The sequence below is a fragment of the Salvelinus sp. IW2-2015 genome, linkage group LG9 (genome assembly GCF_002910315.2).
Source record: "Salvelinus sp. IW2-2015 linkage group LG9, ASM291031v2, whole genome shotgun sequence".
In the NCBI taxonomy this organism is placed as follows: domain Eukaryota; kingdom Metazoa; phylum Chordata; class Actinopteri; order Salmoniformes; family Salmonidae; genus Salvelinus; species Salvelinus sp. IW2-2015.
This window is the reverse complement of record NC_036849.1, coordinates 20,197,436-20,211,542: the sequence shown is the minus strand read 5'-3', so window position 1 is coordinate 20,211,542 and position 14,107 is coordinate 20,197,436. Positions and strand designations below refer to the sequence as shown.

The window sequence follows — 14,107 nt, the reverse complement described above, 5'->3', positions numbered from 1 at the left end:
AAATACGTAGCGTCAAGAAGTTAACACTTTTTTGGTTACTACATGAATCCATATATGTTATTTCATAGTTTTGATGTCTTCACTACTATTCTACAATGTAGAAAATAGTAAAATAAAGAAAAACCTTGAGTGAGTAGGTGTGTCCTGTCACGCCCTGACCTTAGAGATCCTTTTTATGTCTCTATTTTGGTTGGTCAGGGCGTGAGTTGGGGTGGGCATTCTATGTTTTTGTTCTATGTTGTCTATTTCTATGTGTTTGGCCGGGTGTGGTTCTCATTCAGAGGCAGCTGCCTATCGTTGTCTCTGATTGAGAACCATACTTACGTAGCCTTTTCCCACCTGTGTTTTGTGGGTAGTTGTTTTCTGTTTTGTGTGAGTGCATGGCAGAACTGTTGCGTTTTGTTCCACTTTTGTTTTTTGTTTCAGTGTCCAGGCTATATTAAAACATCATGAACACGTACCACGCTGCGCTTTGGTCTACTCCTTCTTCCTCAGACGAACGGCGTTACATGTCCAAACTTTTGACTGGTACTGTATATACACTACTGTTCAAAAGTTTCCTTATTTTTGAAAGAAAAGCTAATTTTTCGTCCATTAAAATAACATTGAATTGATCAGAAATACAGTGTAGACATTATTAATGTTGTAAATTACTTTTGTTGCTCGAAATGGCAGATTTCTTATGGAATATCTACATAGGCGTACAGAGGCCCATTATCAGCAACTATCACTCCTGTGTTCCAATGGCACGTTGTGTTAACTAATCCAAGTTGATCAACGTCAACAGTGAAGAGCCGACTCCGGGATGCTGGCCTTCTAGGCAGAGTTGCAAAGAAAAAGCCATATCTCAGACTGGCGAATAAAAAGAAAAGATCAAGATGGGCAAAAGAACAGACACTGGTCACCAGATCTCAAACCTATTGAGCTGTTGTGGGAGCAGCTTGACCGTATGGTACGTAAGTGCCCATCCAGCCAATCCAACTTGTGGTAGGTGATTCAGGAAACATGGGGTGAAATCTCTTCAGATTACCTCAACAACTTGACAACTAGAATGCCAAAGGTCTTCAAGGCTGTAAATTCTCCAAATGGAGGATTCTTTGACAAAGCAAAGTTTGAAGGACACAATTATTATTTAAATTAAAAATCATTATTTATAACCTTGTCAACGTCTTGACTATATTTCCTATTCATTTTGCAACTAATTTCATGTACGTTTTCATAGAAAACAAGGACATTTCTAAGTGACACAACTTTTGAACTAACACAACGTGCCATATATACTGTGTATATATATTTTTTTGTTTTGTTTTGTACACAGATACTTGATATCCTGTCTCATATGCCCATACGGGCTGGGAACTAATTGGTGTACGACGCGGAAATAAAATAATTAAATCATCAGTGGAACACATTTTTAAACACTGCATTTCTCCTCATTCCTAGGTGCTGTGGAACCTTGGGAGAGTTTGCGGATGTAGCCCTCATTCTCCACGATAAAGTGGATCCCAGCCGAGGAGTTCATGATGGCGCGGACACAGCTGACACAGGTGAGCTGCAGCAGGGCATCTGTGATGCGGGAGCAGCCCCTCCCAGATAGCCTGTCCAGGGCCTCCAGCAGCAGGTCCAGCCCACTCAGCTCCAGGAACTGGACCATCCAGGACTCCTTGCTGCCCTCCAGACGACGCTTCAGCCCAGAGTAGTTGACCACACTGGGCACCTGGAGCATGCGGATGCACAGCTCTGGGTCGGCACTCTCCAGGTTGGCCTCCAGCTGGGTGTCTGAGTCCTGGGAGGAGCCCAGATGGCCCCTCACCGCCGCCCACTTCCTCTTCCCGTCCGACTTCACTGACATGGTGATGGAGAAGGTCTGTGGAGGGAAGTTAAGGTAGTTTAATTAATTAAGGGGGCAAGAGGTTCAGTTCAGCATCATAGTGAACATAAACCTGTTTACTATAAAGTGCTGAAAAGGGTGGAAAGTGAATTTTCTTTTGCCGTTCATGGTAAGACTGTTATTGGCATGGTTTTGTGCAAACAAGCCATGAACTATTTGACCTGCAGATGTACTTTTGCATAAATATGCAGGACAACTAGTCCCCATTAGAATTGTTTCAGAGCGTTCCTGTCTAAAGGATGCAGGCCTTTATCACAACATAGCACATTCATAAGAAATGACAGCTCTGCACATTGTGGGACAAGTGAGTGATATGTCAGCAGTCCTGTCGGAATTAGTCCTGCCAAACATCCAAACTTAATCCTGCAGTGAAAGGGAAGCGACTCGCTGTCAGCTAATCAACAGCAAACACAAAGACAGGCATGACAAAGACAGTGCATATTTATGGGAGATATTATTCTGTGTATATACTCTATTTTCAATTACATCCAACCATAAACAAGGTTTTGAGTAATAGTATCAATGTGAAGAGAAAAATACCACCCGGGATATTAATAAGCTCATCTGATCTCTGACTGTGAGTGGCACATTTTGATCACACAAGTGACCTTTTCTGGGATAGCCCCAGAACACTGTTCCCTCACAGTACCCTGCACCACTACCAGATACAACATCTCTTGCAATGTGTAACCAGCAGAGGAGGCTGGTTAGAGGAGGACGGCTCATAATAATGAAAAAAATGGAATGAATGGAACCAGGCGTTTGGTGTGTTTGAGACCATTCAATTTATTCCATTCCAGCCATTACTATGAGCCCATCCTCCCCATTTAAAGTGCCACCAGCCACCACTGGTAATCGGTGTATGCAAGCGCCCACACTGACTGGGTAAGGATTGAGTCTAAAAAAGAGCGAAATTCCCAGAAATCTAGAAATACTTCATCTGTAGTTGCAAAGTGTGACGTGTGATGATCTAGCAATCGAATGAACAAAAGTAGAGGTAGAATTTTCCTCCCAAAATGCCTTTAGTTATATCACACTTGCCAAGACTAACCTAAACAGATGGTATTGGAGAGGATAAATATAAACAACAAAATTGCAGCTCTGCATGTAGCTCTGCAACACATGGCCTTAGCTAAGGAATCTGGGCTATGTAAATAATGTTTCTGGGTTGAGTTTAATGTAAAAGGCTCTCATGAACACTCTATGCAGAATAACAAAGGGGTAAAAACACTGGGTACAGATGATAAGATTCCACCACAGTGGGAATTTAGATGGAACTCAAGTCAACTCTGAAATGCAAGAAAATGTAAACTCCTACAAATTGGATTTCCATTCAGTTCTCAAGTTCCCTATAATTCAACAGGCAAAAAAAGGAGCTGTTCTATTCCAGACACGTTTGTGGCGTGGCTGATTCTCTCCGTCTTGGGCTGCCAGTGTGACAATGTTACCGTGGCAGCCAGGCCCTTTCACAACAGGCCGTCTCATCTTCCGTCAAAAAGCTCTGTTCATTAGCTACAGAATGGGTGGAATGTCTCCTGCTTCACTGGCTGCTTTCTGATATCTAATGGTGTTTATACTCAAGCATCTGAACACCTTACAAGGATCTACAATCTACTCAACTGTACAAAGTGATGTACAGTAGGGTCCATGGTAAATAGAAGGGTCGTTTCACCAATGCTGTGCCTTTTGAGTAGTGTAACTTCATGATTTTTAAAATGTTATTTCACCAAATGTTACCATTCTGTCATAAAGAGCACATGCTCAATAAAAAACATATTTTCCCATAGCAGTAAGTGCCTATTAAGTGTCACATCAAGTAACAGGGTTGACGACTTAAATCATCCACAAATCACCTTGTGACAGGGGAATCGAAAAATTAATTATTATTTTATTTTATTTTTATGCTGCTGCAGTGGATAGTGGCCATTTTACGGGCTCCTGACCAATTCTGCTATTTTGTTTTTTAATGGTAATCTTAACTTTTTTTGTACATAATGTCTCCGCCATCCCTTCCTATCACCCAAAACGGCTTCTGGACATCAGAACAGTGATCACTAATCTCGATTTGGATGAAGATTTCTACTTCAACGAGTTGGCAGCTCTGGACGTTATGCTTACTCCAGACCAAGCTCTAATCCCCGGGACTCGAAAGAGGAGGCGGTAGCGAAAAAGAGGCAGGTGAGGCGGTCTCCTAACGAGATTAGTTCGGCAAACAAATAGACCGCCATTGCCCTGTGTTCTGTTGTCGAATGTGCAGTCACTGGAGAACAAACTGGATGAACTCCGTTCGAGACAATCCTATCAACGGGACCAGAAGAACTGTAATATTATATGTTTCTCTTGGCTGAACAAGGACATGGATAAAATATATCTTGCGGGTTTCTCCATGCATTGTCTAGACCAGACGGCAGCCTCGGGTAGGTAAGCATAATGGGGAGGGGGTGTGTCTCGTTGTCAACAGCAGCTGGTGCACAATCTCTAATGTTAAGGAAGCCTTGAGTTTTTGCTCGCCTGAGTTAGAATACCTCATGATAAGCTGCAGACCATATTACTCACCAATTTTTTGTAGATGTCTATTTACCACCACACACCGATGCTGGAACTAAGACCACACTCAACGAGCTGTATAGGACCATAAATAAACAAGAAAATGCACATCCAGAGGCAACGCTTCTCATGGCCGGTGATTTTAATGCAGGGAAACTAAAATCCATTTAACATAATTTTTACCAGCATGTCAGCATCACCTTTACTCCACACACAGAAATGCATAAAAGGCTCTCCCTCACCCTCCATATGGCGAATCTGACCATAACTCTATCCTCCTGATTTCTGCTTAAATGCAAAACAGGAAGTACCAGTGACACACTCAATTCGGAAGTGGTCCCATGAAGCGGATGTTAAGCTACAGGACTGTTTCACTAGCACAGACTGGAATATGTTCCGGGATTCATCCAATAACATTGAGGAGTTTACCACATCAGTCACCTGCTTCATTAACTTCTTATGGATAGGGGGCAGCATTTTCACGTTTGGATGAAACGCGTGCCCAGAGTAAATGTCCTGCTACTCAGTCCCAGTTGCTAATATATGCATATTATTAGTAGATTTGGATAGGAAACACTCTGAAGTTTCTAAAACTGTTTGAATGATGTCTGTGAGTGTAACAGAACTCATATTGCAGGCAAAAACCTGAGAAAAAATCCAACCAGGAAGTGGGAAATCTGAGGTTGGTCGTTTTTCAACTCATTCCTTATTGAAGATACAGTGGGATATGGGTCATGTTGCACTTCCTAAGGCTTACACTAGATGTCAACAGTCTTTAGAACCTTGTCTGATGCTTCTACTGTGATGTTGGGCCGAATGAGAGGGGAATGAGTCAGAGGTCTGGCAGAATGCCTTGAGCTCGTGACGCTCGTACACGTGAGAGCGAGCTCTGTTGCATTTGCTTTTCTGAAGACAAAGGAATTCTCCGGTTGGAACATTATTGAAGATTTATGTTAAAAACATCCTAAAGATTGATTCTATACATCGTTTGACATGTTTCTACGACCTGTAATATAACCTTTTGGACTATTCGCCCGTACTTTCCGCTGGATTTGTTTACCAAACGCGCTAACTAAAGGAGGTATTTGGACATAAATGATGAACTTTATGGAACAAATCAAACATTTATTGTGGAACTGGGATTCCTGGGAGTGCATTCTGATGAAGATCATCAAAGGTAAGTGAATATTTATAATGCTATTTCTGACTTATGTTGACTCCAACATGGCGGATATCTTCTTGGGTTGTGTTGGTCTCTGACCGCCGTACTCAGATTATTGCATGGTTTGCTTTTTCCGTAAAGTTTTTTTGAAATCTGACACAGCGGTTGCATTAAGGAGAAGCATATATTTAAATCTGTGAATAACCCTTTTATCTTTCATCAATGTTTATTATGAGTATTTCTGTGATTTGATGTGGCTCTGTGCAAATTCACTGATTTCTTTTGATGCAAAGCCAAATGTAAACGGAGGTTTTTGGATATAAATATGAACTTGATCGAACAAAACATACATGTTTTGTGTAACATGTTGTCCCGGGAGTGTCATCTGATGAAGAATATCAAAGGTTAGTGAATAATTTTATCAATATTTCAGCTTTTTGTGACTCCTCTCTTTGGTTGGAAAATCGCTGTATGCTTTCTGTGACTAGTTGCTGACCTAACATAATAATATGTCCTGCTTTCGCCGAAAATCTTTTTTGAAATAGGACACTGTGGTTGGATTAACTACAATTTTATCGTTAAAATGGTGTCTAATACTTGTATGTTTGAGAAAATTGAATTATGAGATTTCTGTTGATTGAATTTGGCGCCCTGCAATTTCATTGGCTGTTGGCGAGCGGAACCCCAGTCGTAGACAGGTTAATGAGTGCATCGACGACATCTTGCCCACAGTGACCATACTTACATATCCAAACCTGAAGCGATGAATAACAGGCAACATCTGCACTGAGCTAAAGGCTAGAGTTTCCGATTTCTAGCGGGGCATTAATCTGGACGCTTATAAGAAATCCCGCTACGACCTCCGATGAGCCATCAGACAGGCAATGTGTCAATACAAGGCTAAGATCAAATCCTACTATGCCAGCTCTGACACTTGTCGGATATGGCAGGGCTTGCAAACTATCATGGATTACAAAGGAAAACCCAGCCGCAAACTGCCCAGTGACACTAGCCTACCAGACGAGTTAAATACCTTCTATGCTCTCTGAGGCAAGCAACACTGAACCATGCATGAGAGCACCAGCTGTTCCGTACGACTGTGTGATCTCACTCTCTGTAGCCAATGTGAGTAATACCTTTAAACAGGTTAACATTTAACGCGGGGACAGATTGATTACCAGGATGCATACTCAAAGCATATGTTGATCAGCTGGCAAGTGTCTTCACTGACATTTTCAAACTATCCCTGACCCAGTCTGTAATACCTACATGTTTCAAGCAAACTACCATGGTCCATGTGCCCAAGAACACCAAGGTAACATGTCTAAATTATTATCGCCCAGTATTACTCACATCTGTAGCCACTGTTGGGCTATGAGAATATGAAATATACTTATTCATGTCACTGAGGGAGTGCTTAGGTTTAGAGGGTCTACACCAGAAGTTAATGGTTATCTGTAGGAGGAAGGTATATAGTGTGTGCAATTAAGCTTGGAATGTGCTGAGTGCATGGAAGCGATCACATGTGGCAGGCATTGATAAGGGGAGAGAGCCATAGATTAGTGATGAAGGGGGGTCGAGGTCAGGTCTGGTCGCGTTAAGGGAGAAAGAAAAGTTTATGGCCCAGATTATTTAGTGTCCTGCCAAGCAGTAAAGATGCAATGTTTGTGCAGATGTGTAGGAGGAGATTCAGCCTAGGAGGAAGGGTTAAATATCAGTGCTTGTGTGAAAATGTTTTTGTTTAATGCAGCTGTATTAACCCTCTGGGATGAATAAACTTGGTCTAAAGCTTTCATAGTGTCCGTTGAGTTTTACTCTGAGAATTAGAACCTAACACCACGAAATGATTTGAAAGTCTGATCATGGCTCACATCAACACCATCATCCCAGACACCCTGGACCCACTCCAATTTGCATACCGCCCCAACAGATCCATAGATGACACAATCTCTATTGCACTCCACACTACCCTCTCCAACCTGGATAAAAGGAATACCTATGTGAGAATGTTGTTCATTGACTACAGCTCAGCGTTCAACACGACACTGCCCTCCAAGCTCAGGACCCTGGGACTGAACATCTCCCTCTGCAACTGGATCCAGGACTTCATGACGGATCGCCCCCAGGTGGTCAGGCTAAGCAACAACACATCCACCACAATGACTCTCAACATGGGTGCCCCTCAGGGGTGTATGCTTAGTCCCCTCCTGTACTCCCTGTTCACCCACGACTGTGTGGCTGCGTACGACTCCAGCACCATCATTAAGTTTAGATGAGAAAGCCTTTAGGGAAGGAGGTCTTCCATTCAGATTTATAGAATTGTCCATGTGGTCTATAATAAAGGGCACTTCATTTAATATAATAGGCTTTTAAAATGCAATATTTGTGCACAATTTCTACTTAAAATATCAAATGAACGCAAAAGGCACTCATTTCTTGGAATGACCCAGAATGTTTTAGTCTAGGTGAATTCCACAACATCAGTCATGTACACAGTCATGGACACGTCAGAAATCTATGAACATCATGTAGGGTTTCCTAGATAAGTCAGCAGGACTTTCCAACATGGGTCATGCAGTTTTCAGTAGGAACTAGGAAGGAAAGGAATTTCCTGAGACAGGAAACACAAGAAAAACATGCTGCCACAACAAGATTTGGTGTTCCTCTTTTTAAAATGTTGTTCCTCACACAATGCTGACCTGATCTCAGTTAGAGAGAGAGAGAGCTTATGTTTATTAACATACATCTGGACCAGTTGTGGGTCATCTAGATAAAAAGGGAGAAAGGGGCATTATTTTTTAGCTTGTAGCTTCTGCACATTCTTTATGCTCAGTGACAGCTCCCACATAGCCACACTCACATTGGCTTACTCACTGCAGGTCAGGAATACACTCCTACTGTACTCAAGGGAAGCAGCCTACATTAAAACAACCCAACCCACTATTCTACTGTAAAAACTAAGTGCTATTATATAATAAAAGATTATCCTTATTGATTTCCTTGTAAGCACTCAGCTCACGCATACAGCGTAGATAAATCTGTCTGTATTTTCAAAGGAAAGATTCAAACAATCTATGAGTTTGTTCTTATCACTTTGAGTACAGGGGGCTTTTGTGTAAGCCAAACAGAAGAAAGTAAATAAACTACAACATGGCTGGGGTAAGAATTGAGCCACATGAAGCCCAGTGTTTATGGAATTTATCGTATTTGTTGTCACTGGAATGCCAGACTTGACAGACCCAGGTCATCTCAGTGACAGACCCAGACGTGACAGACCCAGGTCATCTCAGCTCTGTCTCAGAGCAAACATTGCTGCCTACAGTTTAGTTGACTGTCGTGTTTCCATAATGCAGACTTAATCCACTAGAAAAGCTAATTCAAAAATATATAACTAAAAGATCAAGCTGGATTGCCTGGGATTATCCTTTGATGCTCTATGTTGTTTGAGCATCTCCAATCAGCCTACTCAACATAATTGTATCTGTGACTTATTTGCCCCCCCAAAAAGAATGTGTTGGCGATGTCCATCTCCTCACTTGCACTACTAGGAGTAGTAATGAGAGATTTCACATCTGGTATTAATTTTCTAGAGAGATTATAAGAACGCTGCTGACCTGCAAAATTACTAACCAAAATCTAAAACTGACCCTAACCCTAACCTTTACCTAATTTTAACCAATTCTGAAATAAAATGTTGGTTTGCAGGTCAGGAGTGTCCACATAGCCTTTTCCTTTGAGGGTATGCTGTGAGTCACAAAGCCCCGAGTGGGCTGCTTTTGCTTAGTGGCAATTATACATAGTGATATTTCAAAGCCCTCTCATCCTGATTCTCAGGACTGGCGCTAGCTTTTTGGGGACCCTAAGTGAGATTTACTTGGAGGGTTCCCCACCTCGCGGAAAAACATTTTCGTGGCCCCCCTCTTGACATTTATTTCCTGCAATTCTACACATAATTGCTATGGGGTGTAGAGAAAATGTTTCAGATTTAGAACACTTTTTCTGCAATTCTACTCATGTAGCAATGAGGTGGAGAGAAGACTTTGCAATTTCAAAACACATTTCCTGCAATTCTACTCATTTTGCCATGGGGCAGAGAGAAGAAATGTGCAGTTTTATAGATAATTTCCTGCAATTCTACCAAATTTGCCATTTGGGGGAGATTTTCCCCTCCATTTTAAAGCAAATTTTCTGCAATTTCACTCATTTTGTAATGACTTATGCCATGTTAATATGATATCTGAGTGGGAATGACTAACAAAATCAATGTGGGCCCTCTGGAGGTCAGGGCCCCTGGACACGTGCCCTGCGTGCCTGGTCGGTATTCGGCCATGATTACTACAAGTTTAGATATCTGGCTAGACTAACTACCAATTTTAAAACTGTTAGCTGACATGGCTGATTAATTCAGTGACTGACATAACACGAGAGAAACTGCTGATGCACAAGGAAATGTAATTCTATATTTATTTATATTGTTTTGGTCAGGGGCCCCCCTTATGACTAGAACGGGCCATGCTGGTTATAATGATGACTTTGAGCATGCCTTGCCTTGAACAATAAATTCATAGAGGTGCATACAACATTCCTGAGATCATGCTTGCATGAAAGGGCCACCAGAGAGTGATGTTAATAAGCAGAGCCTTATATAAACAGGGCTGAGGTCTCCAACTGAATTTGGACAGTGTATCCCAACCTGGTTACTGTTAAACAGTGCAATGCACAATCATGATTTTATTAGCTGGATGTGAATATGTTAAAAATGCATCATAGGCTATATGTAGACCACATATGTCTGTGTTTCTGTCAAAAGGGACCAACGGACTCCATTGATGTAACTTGACCTGCATCACCCACAAGCAGTCCTCGTGTCCATGGGAAACATTAAGGGGATGTTTGACAATTTCCAAAATGCATTAGGTCAGGATATTCACTCTTGTAATAATCTGTTTAAAATAAATAAGAGATAATGGGGGATGTGATGTCCATTAGGTGAATTGCCATCTGTTAAATAATTATCAATACAGGTAGGCTAGACTTATGTCAGTAATATTACTCTTTCGAACAGATGTGAAAATGTGTTTTTGTTTGATAATCAAGTGAAGTAAGTACTCTAGTGCTACGGATTCCAATGTTGTGGCACTGCCTTTATTTTGCGCTCTCGACGGCTCCCATTTTCATGGTGTCACTGGGAACATAACGGGAAAACCTATCACCGGCTTATAATGTCGAATTCAGATAATTTATCATAAAAAAAAATTAACTTCGTTGTCTGAAGTTCTCATAAATAGCCCACCGATGCGCTAAAAGACATTTCCCCTTAAATCGCGCGTTTCCAGCTGCGCTGCTTACCTGATCTTATGCCAAAATAACACTTGAAGAATCGCGTCCTCCGATTGCGGACAGACAACGTATCTTTCCAGCTTCCAAGCGCCTTTTTCTTTCGTGCTTTACCAGGATACCTCTGTACAATGTATGTAGAGGTTAAGTGGATAATGAGTGGGAATGGTTAGGGGAATTTCAGTTTGGTCGTGGACCTCATCGTTTACACATGAGCGCAATGTGACGACGCTGCAGGCACAACTGGATGGCCCCTCCCACGCCCTGAACTCATCTGGCCCAGCTGGACACCATGCTCTATTGTGTCATGGGGTTTTAAAATAGGCAGACCTCACACAAATGTAGAGTGTTTGGTCATTGTTATTACACAAGTGGAATAGAGACAAAAACAACCTTATACCAACAATTATTATTATTACTTAGAAAATTATATAATCTTGGTATTAATTATCTGAGAACTCCAGAAAGCTTTCCGTGCTTCTTTTCATCTCTTCGAAGTTACTGAGATTTTATTTGATCTAAAAGTCTTACTAAACTTGGTCCAAGCTCACATATGTTGCGGTGGAAGAAAGACTAGATCAGGTGGCTGCCCTGCTCCCACCCTTAGTTTGCCTCCTGTCCCTCCTATTGTCATGGGTACACTTTCCTGAAAACAATGACACTATACTTTGCTTAAACCTATTTGTGGTGACTTCAAAATGAGGGGTGTTGTTGAAAGCAAAGTCATCAGACATTGGATCATCTCGAACAAATCAGAGTATTAAAGCCAATTCCGATAAAAAAAAAAAAAAATGTTATACCCATGTGTGTTCTGGCTCTGGCCCAACCCATCGGTTTCTGGGACCAGATGGTCTAGAATGGTTTTCCATTCTAGAAATCGTTGGGGAGGTACTCAGATCCAGACTCATTGCAGAGAACAAACTAATGTCCGTGGCGTGGCATAGCGTTTGGCCTAGTGTTTGGCCGGAGCAAGGAGTTCGGGTAGCCAGGCTAATGGATTTAAGGACTGACCATCCATAAGATTAAAATACAAATGTTCACCATGTTTTAAAGCTATACAGCGGTTGTGTACCATTACATTGTTAACAAACAACAGAGTAAAAAAAAGCTTAATTTGGGTTTGGATGGGGTATGACATTCGAACTAAGGTCATCAGGCATTTATAAGTTCTATTCTTTAAGAATCAATGGGTATATATAATTAATTTAAAAGTCTGAAAATTGACGTAGTTATTGCAGATGGACCCTTTAAAGATTAGAATATTCCAATGCAGTTAGCCAAAAAAGATGACAAGATAGGTCACACATATATCTTCCAGGGTTGCTATAAACCACATGAGGTTGGTGGCACCTTAATTGGGGAGGATGGGCTCGTGGTAATGGCTGGAGCGAAATAAGTGAAATGGTATTAAATACATCAAACACATGGTTTCCATGTGTTTAATGCCATTCCATGTGCTCCGTTCCAGACATTATTATGAGCCATCCTCCCTTTAGCAGCCTCCACTGCTATAAACAGATATCCCACATTTCTGGTTAGTCCATAACTTGTTTCCTGCTTGTAGCAGGGCACGTTTACAGCAACACATCTCACACTTAATTTGTGTAAATATGTACAAAAAGTATTTCAGCAGATTTTGTGCGTTTTTTGTTTGGCTTAATTCGTGTGAAAATACACACAATTTTGTGCGACTTAATTCGTAGAAAAATACATTTTGGGAGCAAACTTCAGAACAATCTTTTGAAAGTTATTGGATCAATGCATTTTGGGCAATGGTGTTCTACACTGCCTTTTTTGTGTCCCACATTTATTTATATCAAAAACAAAGATGTTAACAAGCCAATATTGTTAATGTCGTGGAAAATTCTAATCAAGTGAGAAAGACTTTGTCATTTCTTCCTCGATAACAATCCTGTCTCGGAGCTCTACGGACAATTCCTTTGACCTCATGGTTTGGTTTTTGCTCTGACATGCACTGTCAACTGTGGGACATTATATAGACAGGTGTGTGCCTTTCCAAATCATGTCCAATCCATTGAATTTACCACAGGTGGACTCAAATCAAGTTGTAGAAACATCTCAAGGACGATCGATGGAAACAGGATGCACATGAGATACATTTCGAGTCTCATAGCAAAGGGTATTTTTTTATTGTATTTTTTTTATTATAAATTTGCAAAAATTTATAAAAACCTGTTTTCCCTTTATCGTTATGGGGTATGTAGATTGATGTGGGAAAAAATCAATAAAAATAGGTGAATAAGGCTGTAATGTAAAAAAAAAAGGAAAACGTCAAGGGGTGCGAATACTTTCCGAATGCACTATATGTAACGCTCGTCGTTGGAATGAGGTGAGGACCAAAGCGCAGCGTGGTAAGTGTTCATCATTATATTTATTAAACATAGAACACTAAACAAAATAACAAAGGAGAACCAAACGCAACAGTTCTGTAAGGTGACATCCACTACACAGAAAATAATCACCCACAAAACACAATGAAAAACAGGCTACCCAAATATGGCTCCCAATCAGAGACAACGACAGACACCTGCCTCTGATTGAGAACCATACTAGGCCAAACACATAGAAAAGGACAATAGAACAAAACATAGAAAAAACAACATAGAATGCCCACCCCAACTCACGCCCTGACCAAGCTAAAATAAAGACATAACAAAGGAACTAAGGTCAGAACGTGACACTATATATCAAATAACCTGACAATGATCCACATCATATGGGTAGACAAATAATGCAACTACTGCTACTCTAGGATGCAAACCAGATATATGAATCATTGTTGATCCATCCTGTTCTGATCCAATGATATGGATGTAGGATTTTCTACGGCCTAGAATTGAGGCCTTTCACAGACATGAAGGATGAAGCTAGGCCGCTCTTGGTTCTTATTGGCGAAGACTGAACTCAAGTTAAGGGTTATATATTAGACTCTCCGATACCACTTTGCCCAACATGCTATACCCCAGAGGTTGTAAATAAACCAATTTTAAGGTGATATAACTTGTATCATTATTATAGGGCTGTGAAACCCATTGCCGAATGGCCTTAGACCGAGCATTTCTTACTGAAAATTGCTGCTGACATTGAACATAGCTTAGGGTTAGGGTATTTAATTCATTTCAGACTCCCCGATACTACTTTGCCCAACA

At 41.1% G+C, this 14,107-nt stretch overlaps 1 protein-coding gene across 7 annotated transcripts in view; it reads right to left on the bottom strand.

Annotated features, from left to right (window-relative positions):
* Positions 1-11,038, bottom strand: part of LOC111968778 (inverted formin-2) — a 34,284-nt gene extending 23,246 nt beyond the window's left edge. For all 7 annotated transcript variants that reach the window (XM_070445200.1, XM_070445201.1, XM_070445199.1 and 4 more), the window contains exons 1-2: positions 10,950-11,038; positions 1,456-1,867 (exon numbers count right to left, since the gene is read on the bottom strand). In XM_070445200.1, the coding sequence (XP_070301301.1) occupies positions 1,456-1,852 (397 nt within the window). In that variant the 5' untranslated portion in view covers positions 1,853-1,867; positions 10,950-11,038. The remainder of the gene's footprint in view (positions 1-1,455; positions 1,868-10,949) is intronic.
* Positions 11,039-14,107: the final 3,069 nt, after the last annotated feature.